The sequence below is a fragment of the Symphalangus syndactylus genome, chromosome 10 (genome assembly GCF_028878055.3).
Source record: "Symphalangus syndactylus isolate Jambi chromosome 10, NHGRI_mSymSyn1-v2.1_pri, whole genome shotgun sequence".
NCBI classification, from domain to species: Eukaryota; Metazoa; Chordata; class Mammalia; order Primates; family Hylobatidae; genus Symphalangus; species Symphalangus syndactylus.
The window spans coordinates 51,283,966-51,305,172 of NC_072432.2; the positions used below are offsets into that span (position 1 = coordinate 51,283,966).

The 21,207-nt window shown below is 35.7% G+C and overlaps 1 protein-coding gene across 15 annotated transcripts in view; it reads right to left on the minus strand.

Annotated features, from left to right (window-relative positions):
- PTPN13 (protein tyrosine phosphatase non-receptor type 13) overlaps positions 1–21,207 on the minus strand; it is a 220,208-nt gene that overhangs the window by 51,580 nt on the left and 147,421 nt on the right. For 5 of the 15 annotated variants that reach the window (XM_055297064.2, XM_055297067.2, XM_055297074.2 and 2 more), the window contains 9 exons: positions 20,504–20,666; positions 14,798–15,215; positions 14,561–14,658; positions 12,674–12,730; positions 7,311–7,400; positions 6,875–6,982; positions 6,572–6,703; positions 1,628–2,088; positions 83–229 (listed from right to left, as the gene is read on the minus strand). In XM_055297064.2, coding sequence (XP_055153039.2) covers positions 83–229; positions 1,628–2,088; positions 6,572–6,703; positions 6,875–6,982; positions 7,311–7,400; positions 12,674–12,730; positions 14,561–14,658; positions 14,798–15,215; positions 20,504–20,666 — 1,674 coding nt within the window. The remainder of the gene's footprint in view (positions 1–82; positions 230–1,627; positions 2,089–6,571; positions 6,704–6,874; positions 6,983–7,310; positions 7,401–12,673; positions 12,731–14,560; positions 14,659–14,797; positions 15,216–20,503; positions 20,667–21,207) is intronic. The other 10 variants (XM_055297069.2, XM_055297068.2, XM_063610230.1 and 7 more) reach the window with 5 other exon arrangements.

A 21,207-nucleotide genomic window follows, 5' to 3' on the forward strand; every position in this document is an offset into this window, starting at 1 on the left:
CCTTTTGATGCAAAATAATTCAATTAAAAAGTTGACATACAATAGGCTGCTGGAAATTAAAGAAGAGAAAACATTTGAAAACCTTGTCAAACAGTACCGTGACACTAATCCCCAAGCTGTTATCATTTTTAGCCAGTTCAACCTCAAAGATATCTCCAGGCTTAGGAGGCGATGAAGAAAAAGTTTTAAAATTCATTTTGTTGGATGTATTCACTGAAGAGGAAGATTCCTTAACAAAGAAAAACAAAGATTTCTTGTTAGAGTCAAAATGAATTATAATTTTTCTTTTTTTAATTTCTTTTTTTTTAAACCTAGCCCAGGACAAAGCTGACTAGAATCAAAATGAATTATTACTGAAAGACAAATATGTGTTTTGGGAAAAATTAAGAAAAAGCAAGATATTAAAGGATAGAGTAAAGTCAAAGAACATAAAGGTTGGAAGAGATCTTAGAGATCATCTAGTCCAATGTATTCATATTTTATGGTTGAGGAAACTGATATCCAGAGATTAAAGAGCTTGCTTCAGGTCAAACTGCTAGATATGGCAGATGGAAACCTACATAGAACCCAGTTCAAACCTGGCTTTTATATAATCCTGGTCCAATGATTTTTATATTCCTAAATTTACAAATTAGTTTTATTTCCTTTAATAATCAATATATATCAAGCAGTAGCTTTTAACCCGAGCATCTAAAATGGGGTTTCATGTTTACATTACTTATATTTATAAATCCAATAATATAAACATGGGAACAACAGCTAAGCCCTATTTATAAGAGCATAACTCTTATGACAAATGTTGATTTTTCAGTAAACAAAAGGCATAAGATTTTTTTCTAAAACTGCTTGTGAATTTGAGTTTAAATTTATATCATTTCTAGGAATAAGCTACTCTCTTTCTTCTCTTCCTTATCTCTCTCCCTCCCTTCCTCCTTTCCTTCCCTTCTTTCTGTTAGGGTCTGGCTCGATCACCCGGGCTTCTGGTCTCAAGCGATCCTCCTACCCAGCCTCCCAAGGAGCTAGGTCTACAGATACATGCCACCTCGCCTGGATAATTTTTTAAGAAATGTTTTGTAGAGATAGGGTCTTCCTATGTTGCCCAGGCTGATCTTGAACTCCTGGCCTCAAGCAATCCTCCCACCTCTGCTTCCCAAAGTGTTGGGATTATACATGTGGGTCACCGTGCCCAGCCAGAATGAGCTATTTTCAATGTCGTTATTATCATTCATTCAGAACTTCACAAGAATTTAGACTATAAATAGTGAATTCAAATGCCCACTATATGAACTATTTAGAAACAATTTTCAGATACTAAAATTATCTTATTAATATAAACATTAAATACACCAGAGACAAACAACTGGTAAGAAAACAATCATAATCTGCACATTCCTTCTTTGGGTTATTAGATAGCAAGTTTGCAGAGTCATAGCCATTTAAAGTTATTATCCAAAGCTGTTGATTTCGCTGAAAGTTAGCATCAAATGCAGTAGCAATTAGAAGATATAAACTATTTCTTTTTTCCAGAATAATGAAAGCATCTTGTAAATTATTATGCTCTGTAACTTATTTGCTGCTATTTTGCTTTGTTAAATGAGAAAACCAAAATATTAAAATTAAACTATGCCTGTTTTGGTGTTTGATGATCCTGACTGCTGGAGTAAGTGGCTTCATCCATGTCTGAATCTCCATGGTCTGAGTAATCAGCTGCATCAGAAATGCCTGGCTTTTTAGTTTTGCTTTGGTTACTATCAGTGGAAGTCTTTTTCTCAGCGGCTTTGGATATTACAGATGGGGAAGGGCTGCCATGCTGTGATTCTTGCCAGGTTTGGTCACCTAAATGGCTGGCAAAGAAACCATTGACCTGGCTTTGAGACAAGCTGGCACTCTCGGTCCTGGAATCTTGAGAACTCAGGCTTCCTTCCCGCAGGCCCCCAGACAGGCCAAAGTTCTCCGAGATGTGCCTCAGGGTACCACGTGACCAGTGGTGATCCTTGGTAGAAGAATCTATAGCACTGTCTTGCATGTAGGAAGATTTCTTCATGTAGTTTTTCATCTCATTGGTGAGATGCACAGGAGTAGAAGGCACTAAAAGTCAAAATCCATCAATGAGAAATAACAAGTTAGTGATACACATGCTGGTGCTTACACACATACACAATGTTTCCTGAAGATTGTTGGAAGGATTTTATAAGGATGACACACAAAACACCATTAGGTCATGTGTTTGGTAGACTTTCTTTGCTTTCTCCCTCGGTCATTCTTGTGACAACCTCTATTGAAATGCATACCCCTTTCACCTTAACTCCCCATTTCCATTCTCCAAGACCCATTTCAAACCAGTCTTCTCTGTGGAGACTCTACTGATTCCATAGGTAATTTATATTTTCTTAGTATCCCACATTCTTTGTCCTTATTAAATAGTCACTTGCACACTTACTTTATACTGACCTACTAGATTGCATTTTTTGGACTCTAAGTGATTACCATGGAAGGCAACTCCAAATTGCTTATATATAGTTCTGATCAAAAGCCACTTTAGGCCAAGTGCAGTGGCTCATGCCTGTAATCCTGTAATCCCAGCACTTTGGGAGGCCGAGGCAGGCAGATCACTTGAGGCCAGGAGTTCAAGATCAGCCTGCCCAACATGGTGAAACCCTGTCTGTACCAAAAATACAAAAATTAGCTGGGCATGATGGTGTGCACCTGTAGTCCCAGCTGCTCGGGAGGCTAAGGCAGAAGAATCACTTGAACCTGGGAGGCGGAGCCTGCAGTGAGCAGTGATTGTGCTACTGCACTTCAGCCTGGGTGACAGAGCAAGACTGTCTCAAAGAACAAACAAACAAAAAGCCACTTTAAAAAGCTTTCTGAAGACACAAACCACCAAAGACATGTGTAAAGGAATTAAAGATGAGAATTTATAAGAAATTAAAAGTTTTATGTAGTAATTGACAACAAGGGAAAAATTAAGAGTAATGAGCAACTGGAGAGAAAATATTTGTGACAACAAACAATAAACAAAGAATTAGTATCCTTAATATACAAAGAGTTGCTAAAATTCAACAAAAAAGAGGTTTTCAAAACTCCCATGGAACAAGGGATATGTAGACTGGAAATTCAGAGTAAAATACAAATAGTAAATATATGAAAAGACATTCTCACTATTGCTCAGGGATCTTGCAGTTTCATGCAGTTCTCTACTTATTTGGCTGACAAAAATCAGAATGACTGATAATTTCAAGCACTACTGATGGTATGAGGAGAAAAGCACTGCTATATCTACTTGGTTAGTCTATAAATTGGTAAAACTTTTTAAAGTCCAATTTGGTGGCACTTGTCAAAATTTTAATGTACATACTTTTTTTTTTATTATACTTTAGGTTTTAGGGTACATGTGCACAATATGCAGGTTTGTTACATATGTATCCATGTGCCATGTTGTTTTGCTGAACCCATTAACTCGTCATTTAGCATTAGGTATATCTCCTAATGCTGTCCCTCCCCCGACCCCACAACAGTCCCCCGAGTGTGATGTTCCCCTTCCTGTGTCCATGAGTTCTCATTGTTCAATTCCCACCTATGAGTGAGAACATGTGGTGTTTGGTTTTTTGTCCTTGTGATAGTTTACTGAGAATGATGTTTTCCAGTTTCATCCATGTCCCTACAAAGGACATGAACTCATCATTTTTTATGGCTGCATAGTATTCCATGGTGTATATGTGCCACATTTTCTTAATCCAGTCTATCATTGTTGGACATTTGGGTTGGTTCCAAGTCTTTGCTATTGTGAATAGTGCCGCAATAAACATACGTGTGCATGTGTCTTTATAGCGGCATGATTTATAGTCCTTTGGGTATATACCCAGTAATGGGATGGCTGGGTCAAATGGTATTTCTAGTTCTAGATCCCTGAGGAATCGCCACATTGATTTCCACAATGGTTGAACTAGTTTACAGTCCCACCAGCAGTGTAAAACTGTTCCTATTTCTCCACATCCTCTCCAGCACCTGTTGTTTCCTGACTTTTTAATGATGGCCATTCTAACTGGTGTGAGATGGTATCTCACTGTGGTTTTGATTTGCATTTCTCTGATGGCCAGTGACGATGAGCATTTTTTCATGTGTTTTTTGGCTGCATAGATATCTTCTTTTGAGAAGTGTCTGTTCATGTCCTTCGCCCACTTTTTGATGGGGTTGTTTTTTTCTTGTAAATTTGTTAATGTACATACTCTTTAATCTAGTTCCAGGCATCTAACCTCTAGAAATGCATACATTTTCAATGGGGTATTAAAAAGTGTATTTGTTGGAGTAACATTTATAATAGAATTATAGCTAACCTGGATACATAACAATAGAAGAAAAGTTAAGTAAGTTTTGATATGTCTATAACATAAATATAATGTGGCATTAAAAAGATATGCATGTACATGGATAGCAACAGAATATGTTGAGTAAGCAGTTACAGAATGGTATTTAGAGTATAAAACAGATTTTTAAAAAATAGTGTGTGTACATGTTATTATATATATATATATACATATCACATATATATCTATTCTACACAGAAGGCTACATGTATGCCAAAAAGTTTCCCTAGGAAATGGGGTAAGGGGACTTTGACTTCTTATTTCATAGGTTTTTCATAAATTGGATTTATTTTTAATAAACTAGTATGTATTCTGTAACTTTAAAAATTAGCAAACAAAAACAAAACTAAAAGCCTTCCTCTTTGGTGCTTAAGAATTAACAGGGGTAGCTAGAATACACATTGATAATTTTCTAAGTTCTTTTGGGTTTTACCTCTTTTCAAAGTGACACTACAGAATAGTTACATACCATGATAAGATTCACCTACCTTTCTGAAGAAACAATTTCACAGATGTATACTTTTAACATTATGCTTTTAATTTTTATTTAGCATGGACAGAAAAAAAAACCACACAAAACTCTGCTGAGAAGAAAAGTCTCCTCTGATCCTCACAATAGGTAAAGTTCCTCTGTTATATTCCCTCTTGGCACCTTGGGCCTCTTGTTAACACTTGCCATAGTTGCAATTAAAAATCCGTCTAGTCAGACAAGAATACTCGCCTCCCCTGATAAAGAGTAAGTTCCATTAGGGCAGAGTTTTTTGTCTTGCACATCACAGGCACTGAATAAATATTTGTTGAACAAATATAAAACATCTACTGAAAACATGAGTAAGATGGAAATCCCTTAGAGCTTTATTCAGGGGGCAATAAATTTATTCTGAATTCCTATCATCCTTTTGGTTTAAAAATGGTGAATAATGGGACCCAATGAAAAATTTCTAGTCTTGGCTGCTTTAAACTTAGAAGTATGTTACAACATTTCCAACTGTAGTTGTCTTCCTTTGCCTAATGTGACTAGATTATAATTAGATTATATAAGGCTCCTGTGGACAGTGGTGGTGTCTTCTATTTCCCTTCTATCCATTGTGTTTGCTCACAGTAAACAAGTGTGTAACATATTTATATATGTACATATACAGACATACAAAATATATATAATATCCAGTAAGAAGAAACCATAGTCAAAATGACTCATCTATATAAAATTTAATAAGATTTTATCACAACATATAACATGTTCATGTTTTTCATCTTCTATCCAAAGCTATGTCTAAAATTCGCTATCCAAAATTGTTTTTCAGCTAATTTTTTTACTAATTCTTTTATGTATTTCCCAGTATCTTTGGCATGAAGGTAACTTACTTGTATCTAGCACTTCAATGTTTTTGAAAAACAATATTAATGACAGCTAAAATTCACATTTAAATGCTTCATAGGTACCAGGCAATGTGCTCATTCTTTACATGTGTTATCTCATTTAATTTTCATAATCTATAAGATAAGCATGTTTATAGTCACCATTTGATATATGAGTACAGTGAGGCTTAGAAGGTTCATGTGATTTGCTCAAGGTGTATAGTCTTAGGTGGTAGAGACAGAATCTGACCCTGGATTCTGCAACCCTCCCTGTTTCCCACTGCACTGTTCTATGCCACAGGGGCTATTGTGCTTCTTCCACACAAATACTGTCCTACCACTTGATCCTCGTAACAAATAACTCTGCGCAAGGCAGACAAAGCAGGGCAAAGATCACTGTCTACTCTTTAAGTAAAAACAAAAGAAAACTAGGGCCCAAGAAGGCTTAAGTCATATAGCTAATAAAAGGCACAGGCAAAGCTCAAACGCAGGTCATCTGATCTTCTCCAAGTGGTTTGTCTCTAAGCTGCTAAAGACTGGGATAATGAGACAAAATGATATGGTCTTGTTTTAAAATTTCTGGTTTTTGGTGGTTGTTATTTCTTTTTCATAATCTGGTTCAGGACAGGACTTTATAAATAACTATTATGTAATATTAACTACATAATGATAAATGACTCTATCTCTGATTTGACAAAAGGAAGATGGAACACACTAAGTAATCAGAGTTTACTTAAGTTGCATCAATTTTGTATAGAATGAATCCATTTTTGTGCAAATATCACTAAAAAGGAATGAGACAGAAAAGTGAAACAGAATACATAAGTAAGAGACATTCACATTACCTTTGGATATCTTTTCTTTTGGCTGAGAGATAACAAGTGTCACATCTTCAGGTGCATTTTGCAAAATTTCAATTGCAGCATGGTGGCTGACTCCCTCCAGACTCACACTATTCACAGATATCAAACGGTCTCCTGTACAAATAGACAATCCAGTATTTTCAACAACAAAGATACATTTATTCTGAATCTTAGAAATATCATCTCTTTCTCAATATTTTTGTTTGGCCTAAGTTCCATTTTCTCCACTTGCACAAATTCATGCCTGTCAGAAAATACTTAGAAAATTACCAAAATGTAAAGTACCTGGCTTCAAGCATCCATCCAAGTCAGCTGGTCCTCCAGGGGCAATTGAACTGATAAATATGCCTAGGTCCAGTCTTCCCATCTTCTCCCCACCAATAATTTGAAATCCTGTAAAACAACACATTTTAAAAAGATTTTCATATTGCTGTTTTCAAAGACTAATGATTAGCCTGCCTGAAACACAGAAATGTGGGGACTATTGATATCAAATGATTAGTAGGTAACATGTATTAAATTTCGTGGAAGTATTTCTTGTAGGCATTTCATATTTGGCATTTGGTGACTGGGTGGGTAGGGTGATGGGCTTGTGGGTGGGCAGCCAGTCAGTATCTTGAGATCAGAAGTGAGCTGGTGCTGCAATGCCAATGCTATGCTATAGACTTTTCCTCTGAATCCCCAAGAATCATAGAACTTCAAGCATCTCACAGTGACTTACCCAAGCCATACTTTGCATCTTTTTTCAGGTTCACTAAGGTGATCTCCCTTTCTGGTGAAGATACTATGCTCCATCTTTTGTGTAGCACATCTATTGGGAATTTATAATTTAAAAATAAATATAACATGCTCAGGCATTAAGACTGTCAGCTTGTTTTAACAATTTAAATGTTAACAAAGTGTGTTAATTGCTCAGTCACTTAAACATATATTTTAAGTTTACTGATACTGTTAATATTTTATATTTTTATAGTGATTTATAATTTATAAAATGACTACGTATTACATTTATTCTTCATAAGCTATCCTTTTGAAATAAGTATATTTCAGTTACAAATGATTAAATAAACCTCAACAGGTTAAATGATTTGCACAAGTTTAGTCAGCTAGTACAGGAAAGAGCTGAACTTTTCAATTTAGGTTTTCTGTCTGTTACACCACAATCAACTCCCTGAATTTGACAGTGCTTAATATATTAAAAAATTCCTTCTAATTAATGGTTAGCATTTTAATTTATAATTAGTAAAATATTCTTAGTAAGTTCTTGAGTAAAATAGCAAGAGGAAACTGGATTTTTTTTTTTTTTTTTTTGGAGACAGTCTTGCTCTGCTGCTCAGGATAAGTGTAGTGGCATAATCACAGCTCACTGTAGCCTTGACTCCTGGGCTCAAGCAGATCCTCCCACCCCAGCTTCCTGAATAGCTATTACGACAGGCACGTGCCATCATGCCCAGCTAATTTTTTATTTTTGTAGAGATGGAGTCTCTCTATGTTGCCCAGACTGGTCTTGAACTCCTGGCCTCAAGTGATCCTCCTGTCTAGGCCTCCAAAAGAGCTGGAATTTCAGGTGTGAGCCATGGTACCTGGTCAGAAACTAGATCTGTTAATAGTCCCATTAATAATTCCTTGTCTAGCACATGTACTCTCAAAGGATCTTCATTCATTTCAAATTTTATTTGTGAAACAATCTCACAAGTAAGTAAAGAGATTTTTAACCATTGTTTTGCAGATGAGGAGTAACAGTTTGTGACCTGCTCAACATAATAACTAGTATCAGTGCCCATTAAAATGCCTGAAGTCAGTACTTGATAAATCCTAGTTAAATAAATTGAATAAATATCATAATCAGAACTAGAATTTACTTTCTCTTATTTCCACCAGGTTTTTTAAAGTAGGCTAATCATTCACAATTAACTTCTGAAACCAATAAATATGACACTTAATTGACATGTTTATCAAGTTAATTAATCTACCGCAATTCAAGCATTTACACAAACACACACTTCTTAACATCAATACAATGACAGTTCAAATTGGTCTGCGTGTGAAGGTGTTGGTGGTGGTGAGTTTGTTCAACATATTCCTAAGGATATTTTTGTAAAGTGAATTTTCATATTCAACTCTACATACTTCTCAAGTATATTGAAGCTTTCTGAAAATTAGAGGTTTTGGTTTCACTAAACTGTAAGCCAGAATTTCCTTAAACCTTTGTATGCATTTTTGTAACAACCAAATCAGTATGAAAACAAACTTTATTTCTGTATATGCAACATATAATCACCCATGGACTTAAAATTGTATTAATATGTCACAAAACAAATAGTAATTTTGTCACAAAACTAACATGGCACATGGATACATATGTAACAAACCTGCACATTGTGCACATGTACCCTAAAACCCTAAAGTATAAAAAAAAAAAAAAAAAAAACTTGTATTGATGCTTAAATGATGTAAATGTGATACTTCATATTGTATAAATAAATTCCTTTAATTTCAAAAGACAGTAACAACAATAATTTCCTCTCAGGAGTGAATTAGCCTTGTATCTCAATACTGTTTTGGTGCAAGTTTTCTAGCTCTCTGTAGAGTATATTTTCCTATTCTGTCATTTCTTTTTGATCCAAACTTAGTTATTGGCAATAAGAGTAGTGGTAATTCGGTATTTTTAATGATTTTATTAATTAAATTACAAAAAGTATCATTGGACAATGGTGTGAAGTACTTTACATATTAGGTGATCCTAAGCAAAAGCCCATCCATTATTTAATGCCTAGCTTAATGAGTTTAAGTATCCAAGATCCTTTTATAAAAAAATAGGCAATTAGCTCTATTTTTTAGCTGAATGAATACAAAACAACACAGAACAAAACCCATAAAATTAAATAAAACAAGTAAGGGGGTGAGGTCACATTAGGAACTGAAATCAGTATAGCCTTTAAGTGACCACACTGATGAGGTGGTAAGAGAGAACAGATTAAATCAAAGTGCTTTGTAAAGTGATTAAATGATGATCATTGCTTTAAATTTCCATTTCCTCCTTCAAGTTTCAAATTTAATCACCCACTGTTCAGGAATTGGGATACTTGGAAACTAAGGAAATCCATTATTCTATGGTAGGTACTTAATAAGTCCATTAGGCATACAGTTCCCAGAAAAGCAAAATCCCAAGCAGTAAAGACAGAATAAAATGAAAGAAGAAAGAGAAAATGGCTTGAGGAGACTAATGGCTGAGTTGCTCTGGTTCTCATCCCAACTAAGAATAAAAAGGCACTTAACTGTGGTGGGTTTTAAACATCCCAACAAACCCATCAAAAGTTGAAAATATCCTAAGTCAAAAATGCATTTAATACATCTAACCTACTAAACATCCTAGCTTTAGCCTAGCCTAACTTAAATATGCTCAGAACACTTATGTTAACTTATAGTTGGACAAAATCATCTAAAACAAAGCCTATTTTATAATAAGGTGGTTACTATCTCATGTAATTTATTGAATACTGTACTGAAAGTGAAAAACAGAAGGGTTGTAAGGGTATACAAAGTACAATTTTTACTGAGTGCTTATTTCTTTTGCACCACTGTAAAGTCAAACCATGATAAGCCCATGACCATCTATAGTTTGTGGTTTGGACACTTCAGGAAGCAACATGACAAACTTAGCTAAAAGTTACTTTTCAATTGCTGTATAATAATTACAGTAAAACAAGAAACATTAAAATCAATTTTACTTAATTCTTGGAAAAGTTTTACATATTTTTGTTTTTACTCTTATAAAGGAAAATAACCAGTGTTTTTTTTTTTAAGTTGAGCAACTTTTGTTTTTGAAATCACAATTAATCAAGGGATTAGAATCCTTTCCATATCACCTTTTCAAAATGTGAGATTACAAGAATCATGACTTTTTTATCTTTTCTTTCAAATTTCACATTCTTTAAGAATCTCTGGAGGCCATAAAAGGTAAGAGTGAATATAATACATTCATCCTTGTTCTAAGTGATAATTTAATATTAACTGATGTTTATTTATAGTTTTCATCTAATAATCTTGACCAGCAGGAAGAACATTGAAATTAGAGTAAGAGGTCCCATATTTGATGCACGGGCAAGTAATTTTACCTTTTGATCCTTAGTTACACTATTTGCAAAAACATGTTTGCCATGCTCTATTATGTGAAAACTTGATTCTCAACAGAGTACTAATTCAGGCTACTTGGCCAGATTCAAAGAGAGTTTGAGGAAAATACAGCCTTGTTCATATAGAGGCATACCTCTATATGAAGGTGGATTGGCCCTACTGTCCAGGGCAGGTGAGATTTTAAGCCTTCTGAAGGTTTAAATAGAGAAACTACCCAATGTAAATTCATGCTCATTGGCTATCCAATGTATATTCATATTCTTTTTCATTACAATCTAAGCTAAAACACATTTAAAATTATCATACCTGAATGGATTATTATCCAGCTTCTTTCAAAAGCTTAGCAGGGAGAAATAATACTTAGGCATGCTCACATTATGAGGAGGTCTAAAGAGTAGATTAGAGTGTAGACTCTAGAAACAGACGGCCTTTGTTCAAATCACGGCTCTACCACCTGCTAACTTTGTGACCTTCTGTACAACTTAACTCTCTATGCTTTGGTTTCTCATGTGTGAAAAAAAAATAACATTAACACCTACCTCATAGGGTTGTTGTGGGCATTAAATGAGAAACAATAAAAAGTGCTTAGAACAGTGCTTGGCACATAGTAAGCACTAAATAACTGTTAGTCAATAATTACTACCATATGGACATGTTAATAACTAAGGTATTTCAGGTATATAAGCATTCTAAATTCAGTCCATGTAAGGAGTTTGATCACTAGAAAGCTATGTAACAGGATTAGCAATTTACGTCCAAGTATAAGTTCAATAATTTTTTCTTTAATGATAGGCCCTCATATTTTTTGAGGATACATTCAAAAATAAAATGAGAAGGAAAGAAACCTCATCTTCATTTGCTATGAGTATTTAAGACATTGTGTGTAGTTTTACTTTTAAAAGCAATTTTAATTCCAAGAAATTTTTTTCTCTCTTAAAGAATTAGTATGTGTATTTTTATTAGAGAATGAGAATTATACAAAATAGCACTCTGGTGTTTGACAGTTTTGACCTAAAAATACCCAGCAATTCTATGTAGTCCAGTCTTACACCTTCTGTTTTACCCTACAGGTATATTGAAATATTGAAACTAAATTTACAACTTCATCAAGTTTAGCTGTATTAGTAATTTTAATTAACATAATGGCTTCTTTCTCATCAGGCTTTTAATTATTTCAACTTCAAGAGTCTAAGACTGAAACATTTTTGGAGGAAAGTAGTGTATAGATAGTAATAAAACATTATTTTCTACTCATGAAAGTTGTTAGAAAGATCAAATAAGATAATGTTATGAAAATACTTTGCAATCTAAAGTCTAAAAATTTTGAAGCCAGTGATGTTCAAGTCACTGGACATTTCTGGTTTTCTTCCTATGATTTTGTTTCTTAGATTCCTTCTAAACTATAATTTCAGCATTTAAAGTCTTCAAAATATCCTCATAATATTTAGCATAAGATTAAAAACTGGTCCCCACTTAGTTCTCAAACTTTACCCCAGTCCTCACATGCCACCACACTGAGACTCCTGCAGTTCCCTAAATTTCTCATGATTCCATGTCTCTGACCATGCTATGCCTTTGATCTGGAATGCTTATCTTTATTGTTCCGTCTGAATAAATCCTCCTTTCCCTCTAAGATTCAGCTCAAGCATCCCTTTAAAATAACTGCCTCAGTTAAAACTTTTTAATAGATATTATCTCTCACCTGAACTATTATCTTAGCTTCCCAATTAGTGTCCTTATCTCTAATTTGTCATTTCATCAACATTAGCCTAAATCAGAGGTCCCATTACATCACTATGATGCTGAAAAATACAACTCTCCTTTAACTTCAATGTAAGATCAAATCCTAGGCATGGAACTCAAGACTCTTCATTGTTAGGTCCAAGACTATCTCAGTAAGGTACAAGAAATGATGGAAATGAGGGGAAAAACATTTTGTAAACCTACCATTTTCTTTTAAGGGTACTTGGGATGAAGAGTTTCCAGAACTATGCATAGTCACTCCTGTGGCATAAATTAAATTATTAGACATTTCATAAGATGGTCAGATGCCAGATATCGAAGTGATTTCTTCTGATAAGTTCATAAAAATCAATAAAACAATAAGGCAGCAACATTTTGTATTTACACTGAGAAAACATCCTCCAATGGGCATTTTCACTATTTTAAATAGTAGCTAAGCATAATAACTTATTTTGCAGCATAAATTTAAACACAAATATATTGTTTCTGACAATATTTTGATATATCAAATATGAACTGATGAAACTGGAATGGGTTTTTCATTTATTCAAATGTTAAAAGAAAATTCATTATTCAGTAAGAACGAATAAATACAAAATGCAGAAAAATTTCCTTTAAGAGTGTTTTATGTTTTCTATAGAATATTTACTATTTTCCTTCTGATATGTAATGAATTTTCATGTAGACCAAAGCCTTCTTAATGAAAATAGTTTAGAATGTATGAGGCCCCGTTATAGGTGAACACTTTGAAAAGTATTTCCTAAAAGATCAAATCAATCTCTTAGCCTATTTTCAACACAGAGTTACCTATAGAATGAAATCTTGCCTTTTATCTAAGTTTTTTTAACTGACTGAAATTAAATTGATGATAGTGTAATCTCTGAAAGTTGCAAAAGCCTACATTAATAAAGTAATGTTGCTTCCATAAATATTTATGTATTATAATGCAGAGTTCTCTTTTGTCTTCATTTACTCCACATACCCCGAATCCAATTATAGAATAAAAAAAGCTTTTAAACTTTGGGTAATTAGAGATAAATTAACAAACCTTGAGCCTAAGAAGAGAGTTTAGTAGTATTTCGTAAGACAACAGAAGGGAAACAATCCTAATTTCCCTTTTGTTTCCCATGCTGTTTCATATTTTGAGTAGTAGTTCAGATCTCTGTGCTTAAACATCCATTCTTTTGAAAGACTGACTCCAGTGCATTTCCCTTTTAAGTTGCACAAGGCAACAGGAAACCTGAACTATTTATCTTAAAAGGTAGCATGTGTATGTGCATCTATATAGATACATATGCACACATGCATGCACACACACACACATACACACAACTTCACTTAAATAATATTTCCTGCTATCTGGGAGAATTTGAAGAAACTGAAATCAACTTAAGAACTTCTACCTATCAACCATAGCACATTTCATAAAATTATCTAAGGTTTTAGAGACAATTTTGTTCCTGCTAAGTTGAAAGCATCCTAAGTAAACGTTTCTCCAAAACTATAGCATTACCAGTGTTCATTCACATCGGCTTGAAAAGAAAAGCCAAAAAAGGTAATCCAAGGTAATGGCACTGTGACCAAGAGAAGCTAACAGACTGGGCGTGGTGGCTCAAGCCTGTAATCTCAGCACTTTGGGAGGCCAAGGTGGGCAGATCCCTTGAGTCCAGGAGTTCAAGACCAACCTGGGCAACATGGTGAAACCCTGTCTCTATAAAAAATTATAAAAAGCCAAATGTGGCGCTGCATGCCAGTAGTCACAGCTATTCAGGGGGCTGAGGTGGGAGGATCACTTGGGCCCAGGAGTTCGCGGCTGCAGTGAGCCATGATCATTGCACTCCAGCCTGGGTGACAGAGTACGACCCTGTCTGAGGGGGAAAAAAAGAGAAGCTAATAGTCTGTACCATGAAGCAATCACTTGTTAAATCAAGTGCTAATTTGATTTGGTGCATTTTAAGTAGCCTAAAATTTATATTCAGTTTTGGCAATTAGGACATGGAACCCAAAATAATTTGATAATTAAGATGATCTTATTCACTTCCCTCTGAGCATGAGGTATGGGACAAAGAAGGTAAGCTTGTTTTTGCTGACCTAGAACATATGCTTGCCCAGGGTCTTCAATGGATGAGGAGTCTGATTCATGTTTCCTCCTTTCAGGACTTCTATTTAAACTCGCAACAGACTTTGAACTGAAGAGGGAAAAGGAAGGTAGGAGGGAAGTGTCAATGTAAAAAAATACGGTGAAAATAATAAAACGTCAAAACAAAAAGAAACGTATGAAATGTAGAATTTACAAATATGTAATTGGGTTAGTTAATATGTTCTTACTTATTAAGTTTTGTCACTCCTGCCAAAGATTCTGCATCAGATCTTGACATCTGGTGAGAAGGTTTTCCCACCAACTCTGCAACCGTTTGTGGTGGGGGTTCCATGTTAACAATGACATTTTTCCGATGTGGATAGAGAGAGGCCTGGCTGAGATCATGGTATGATTTACTCATCTCTCTAGGCTTTTCCTCCCATGAAGCTTTATCATTCTTCTCTTTTGAACTGTTTTGCAATGGCTGGTAAAGTGACAGCTCTGAGCAGGATAGCCTCTTCAGAATCTCAGCTTGAACTGATAAAGGTCGAACAGCAAGTTTGTTGAGGGTGCTGCTGGCCAGACTGCCAGTGCTGATTGCTCGTCCCATATTAAATCCTCTAACAGACTCTGCTTGGAGATTCAGGCTCCTAAACGAAGCTCTCTCTACAAGGAAATAGGATTGCTTTACATGATGGAAATGCCATAGTACTTTTATGAGAATAATTATGTTAATAAATAAGCAGCATGCAGTTTTTCATCATTTTGATTGCCAGCGTAAGTAGGTAGCTTTCAAAGTGTGGCAATCAGGGTTTTAAAAAGGAGGGTTGAAGATCTGGTTTTCATAACATATTTTCATCTCTTTAGCTTTCTCTTAGTTGCAGCCTACTCAACATTTCCTGCTTCATCTAATGATTTTCTTGGACTCAACAATGTTTGGGGCTCAGGCTTGCTGACACCAAATTCCTTATAGGTTTCAGTTAGAAATGAGAATGACATTTAACACAGAAATTTTCAACCCTAGTACTGTCTCAGATAAAATATCAGTACCCAAGGATAGGGAGAGGGAGAGACAAAACCTGGATGGGTCGAGATGGTGAATACACACCTGAAAAAGCTATGCAGAGGAGTTTTGCCCAGACAGTTTTTAAAGCTTAAGGCAGATTGTGGTCACAGTGAATTGCATACTTTAAATGGGTGAATTGTATGGTATTGAATTATATCTCAATAATGCTGTTACAAAAAAAAAGCATTTACGGCAAATTATTCCTTTTGTTATTTCACTACTATGCTAAACCCACTTTCTCACTGGGCTGACTTAATGATTTATCTGAGGCAACAGAGGAATGGGAGAATCAAACAGTACTAATCTGTCTGTTTTAGTATCTGTAAATTAACATGATCAGGGAGCTGGACATCTCTTTATGCTTCAATTTCTTTCACTCCCAAATACACATCCAAAGTTCTCTTATAGAGGCTAAATTTACAGATACTTTATAACAAGTGTTTGGCTATTCTATTTTGTAGGAACCAATGTCGCAGTGATATTTTAATATTTGAGGCTAGTAACAAAAGCAATGCAGCATATGTAAATGAAGAATAGGAGTCAAGGATTTCAAATGATTTAGTTTTTCATGCAGTTAGTGACCCACATCATGAGGCACTCCCTTTGATCCCCTCTGGAAAGCAGCAATTCTATGTTGTTGCATTCTACATGGAATTAAGTTTGACTGCTACATACAACAACTGGGAAAACTTCCTTTTATAAAGAAAATGTCTCCCTCAAGGGTGCCAGGTGATGATGATGAAGATGAAGAAAAAGGAGGAGGAAGAGGAAGAGGAGACAGAGGAGGAGGGAGGGAAGAGAGGAGGAAGAAAGAAAATATCAAATGATTACTGACTTGGTTTGTTTCATTTATCTTCTACTTCCTAGGAAGATTAATAATTGATATTTTCTCTCAGGCATAAAGAGGTAGGAAAACATTAAAGGTTTTTAATATTCATGCATCAGAATGAAGTTTAAAGAAACATGCCTTATTGTCACTAGGAAAATTCAATGATCTCTCTCTGAAGTGGAAGTGGGCACCAAGTTATAACAAGACCTTAAAAAACAAAGACTTTTAAAAATACACCTTTGTTAAAAATTCCCATAATCAGGCCGGGTGTGGTGGCTCACACCTGTAATCCCAGCACTTTGGGAGGCTGAGGCAGGCGGATCATGAGGTCAGGAGATCGAGATCATCCTGGCTAGCATGGTGAAACCCCATCTCTACTAAAAATACAAAAAATTAGCTGGGTGTGGTGGCAGGTGCCTGTAGTCCCAGTTACTTGGGAGGCTGAGGCAGGAGAATGGTGTGAACCCAGGAGGTAGAGCTTGCAGTGAGCTGAGATCACGCCACTGCACTCCACCCTGAGCGACAGAGCGAGACTACATCTCAAAAAAAAAAAAAAAAAAAAAATTCCCATAATCATCTTTACCTCAAAATATAGTTTTTATTACAGCAAATAACGCTATTCTATTTTCATTTACTTTATGAGTAGCCTGTAATCAAAGAAGCAAAATGAAGTCTTCAGAAGGAAATGCCTTTACACCCAGTAGATTTCTCCATCCTTTAAGAAAATGTGGACCAACCTTTGGCAGGAATAAGGATAGCTGGCTCAGTTTAGTCAGTTTTGTGAACATATTAGGGAGTATGCTATTCAAATCCATTTGTAGCCTACTCTTGGATATGGGATGGGATCATAAACCAACCATTTATCTGGTCTTTCCTACTGCCTTTTACCTGGAAAGAACTCCAACATAGATTAAAATGAACCTGTATCCTAATACTAAGGTTTCAAATTTGAACACAAAGGCTCGCTAGCTCCACGCTCAGTCTGCAATCCATACTTCCTAATCTGTTTCTGCTATTGTTCAGTCCCTGGTACCATTTTGTGCTTCCTTATATCTCCAGCTTAATCATATTCTCTTTTTAGGAGAGGGACTTCATTTATTCTCTTATCCCATAGTACTGTGCACTTATAAATAGTAAATGCTCAATAATTGATTAATCTTAAATCCATGCAAATCAGTTCTTGGGAAACTCATCAAACAAAAAGTACACTGGATTAGGAATTAAGAGACCTCTATATATGACATGAGGGAAAAACACTATCTTCTTTGAACCTGTTTTGCCATTAGTAAAATTTTGAACTTAATGACCTGTAAGGTTCTTTCTAGCACCAATATTCTATGACTCTAAAGAAGCAGCATACATTTGTTAGTCCATTAACCTCCCACAGATAGCACCAGTTGTTTTCACTTGTAGTACAAATAAATAGGCAGACAGTTACTTATAAGCCAAGGGGAAAGATATAGCTCACATCTTAAAGTGCTTTCACATATGAGGGCAAGGATACATAGCTGTTGTGATCCTGGGGGTAAACCTGTTATGTGTATATATACGACATTATTCCCAGTCCCACTCCATGGATGAAGAAACTGAGATTCCAAAAAGTCACTTGCTTTCCTAAGGTCATTCATTCATCTATTACTACTGCTGCTGCTGCTGCTGGTGCTGCTGCTACTATTACTGCTATTACATAGTATAGCAGCATATAGTATTAGTAGTAGTACTATCTCCTAGAGGTAAAACAACGTTGATGATGGTGATGACAATAATGATAATGAATACTTCAGTAAATATTTACTGAATACTTTGTGCCAGGTAGTTTTAAAGGATTCTACATGTATGAATTCATTTCCTTTTCACAACTTTCTGATATAGGTATTATCTTACGGCAATCATTTTATACATTAACTAAGGCAAAGAGTTTAGGTAGCTTGCCCAAAGTTTTAGGGCTTGTAAGTAACAGAGCCTAGTTTGCACTGGCAATTTGGCTCCTGAGCTCATGCTCTTAACTGCTATACCATATTGTTCTTCAGTATAAGAAATGTTGACGATGAGAGACTAACTTCAAACTTTTGTCTTCTGATTCTGTTCACTATACAACAACTATAATGAAGTAACCTTCAATTGTTATGGATTGTACTGAATAGAATATTAGTCAAAGTAAGAATGCTGATGGCTCTAATAGGTCTGATATTTCACTATACTTTGGAAATATATAAGAGCATATAAACTTTCTAGCAGAGCAAAACAGAAAGAGAATAATGATATTATAGCAGTGGTTATTGTATTTTAGCATGTGTAAAAATCATTACTGAGTTGGGAGGCCGAGGTGGTCAGATCATGAAGGTCAGGAGTTTGAGACCAGCCTGGCCAACATGGTGAAACCCTGTCTCTACTAAAAACACAAAAATTAGCTGGGCATGGTGGCGGGCGCCTGTAATCCCAGCTACTCTGGAGGCTGAGGCAGGAAAATCGCTTGAAACCAGAAGGTGAAGGTTGCAGTGGGCCAAGATTGCACCCAAACAAGACTTTGACAAGAGCCAAACTCTGTCTCAAAAAAAAAAAAAAAAAAAAAAAAAAAAATCATTACTGAGGAAAGCCTGTTAAAGTACAGATTCTAGGGATCAAATTCCCAAAGACTGTAGCTCTCTGAGTTTTATGTAGGTTCCTGGAATCTTCATTTTAAATCAGCATACAACCTCCACCCCCATCATGATTCTGAAAGGTTGAGAAACATCTAGTCATAGGTTGCCGTTGCCCCAGTCTGCTCTTATGGGGAAAATATTTTCTGAATGTGAAACAGTTTGGATAAAGAATTACAGGACCCTGCTGCACAAGGTCATCAGTGCTATTCCATTAAATTTGTAAATCACATACTTCTGACTGTTTCACTTATACCTATAAGAATTTACTATGTAGAATTAGATTCTGTATAATTTTAATCTCTAATTGCAGAAATCACCAAATCAGTTTTATCTCTCTGAAACTTAAATATTTCAGTTCTGATTGAGATATTTTTTCAGAGTCAGATGAGTTTCTTCTGCTGGCTCCTTTTCAAAAGAAAATAAACCACTCTCCTGACCATTTACATTGGGTACTATGATTATTCATCTCAATCTCAGAGCAGTGATGCACCCAAGTAAAACTAATAGGTGGTAAATCTGCCACCCAGAAGACTATACAGTGTGTCTCTTCACCGTCCTGTTCTGGGTGCATACTTCCCCCATCCTCTGCCTTGTTTCCTGTGTTCTTTCCCTCATCTCTAAAGCCCTTCCATTTATCTCCAAACTGCTTGCATTATTCTTATCCTTCATATCCAATTCAAGTGCCACCTGTCCAGTACTCTAGCCTCTGATTTCCCTCTTCTAACAGTATAGGTGATAAAGTCTGTACAATATAATCTGTTATTGAAATCCTGAACTTTTTTTTTTTTTTTGAGACAGTCTCGCACTGTCACCCAGGTTGGAGTGCAATGGCACGATCTCAGCTCACTGCAACCTCTGCCTCCCAGGTTCAAGCGATTCTCCTGCCTCAGCCTCCCAAGTAGCTGGGATTACAGGTGCCTGCCACCATCACACCTGGCTAATTTTTTGTATTTTTAGTAGAGATGGGGTTTCACCATGTTTGCCAGGCTGGTCTCAAACTCCTGACCTCGTGATCCACCTGCCTTACAGGTGTGAGCCACTGTGCCTGGCTGAAATCCTGAACTTCTATTGTGTATTGCTGTTTCAAGCATGTTGGTCTTGCCTTTCCAAATATTGGATAAGTTTACCGAGGGTAGAGAACATGGCCCAAATTTTTATAATGTTTACATCAACTAGCCTATCATTGCTAAGCACAAAATGGACACTTCAACAGGTACTCCCTAGGAGTATTCTCTCAGGGTGAACATGAAATTGAAATATTGGCTTCATTTGTGACACCTTTATAGACTTGATTTAGCTATTTAACATGTATATACATTATAAGTTTTCATCCTAATCATGGCAGTTCTTTTAAAACTTGGTGGCAAAAATTATTCATATTCCCGGGAGTCATCTGAAATAGTCTGCTTCTCCTTACCAATATCTTGGGCATCTTGGTTGCTCTGTCTTGCTCTCATCTGTAGCTGGAACTTATGCTGGTAAGAGCAGAGGTGCAGCAGGTACTGGCATACCTTACTGTTGTCTGTCTGGAAGGCATGTTTTATTCCATCTGATGTATTTTGCAATGTGATTTTCTTTTTCTACAATATTAACCAAGGGTATTCATAATTATAATAAGTAGAGATATTATTTATATTTCTTGTTGTTAGGCACTGGGTATTGACTTACATCTAATATAAATGTAATCCTATATAGTCATGCATCACTTAACAATAAAGACATGTTCCAAGAAATACATCATTACGTGATTTTGTCATTGTGCAAACATCCTGAAGTGTACTTACACAAACTTAGATGGGCTAGCTTACTACTACACACCTAGGCTATATGGTGTAGCCTATTGCTCCTAGGTTTCAAACCTGCACAGCATACTACTGTACTAAATACTTTAGGCAATTGTTTGTGTAGTATACATCTAAACACAGAAAAGGTGTGGTAAAGATACAACATTATAATCTTATGGGACCACCATTGCTCGTGGTCAGTTGTTGACTGAAAAATCATTATATGGCACATGACTGTATTATTATAAACAAATGCAAGAAATAAATTAATATTGTTTGCCACTTTCAGAAATTGTAGGCTAAATCTAGATTGTATATATCAGTCATCAACAAGGTA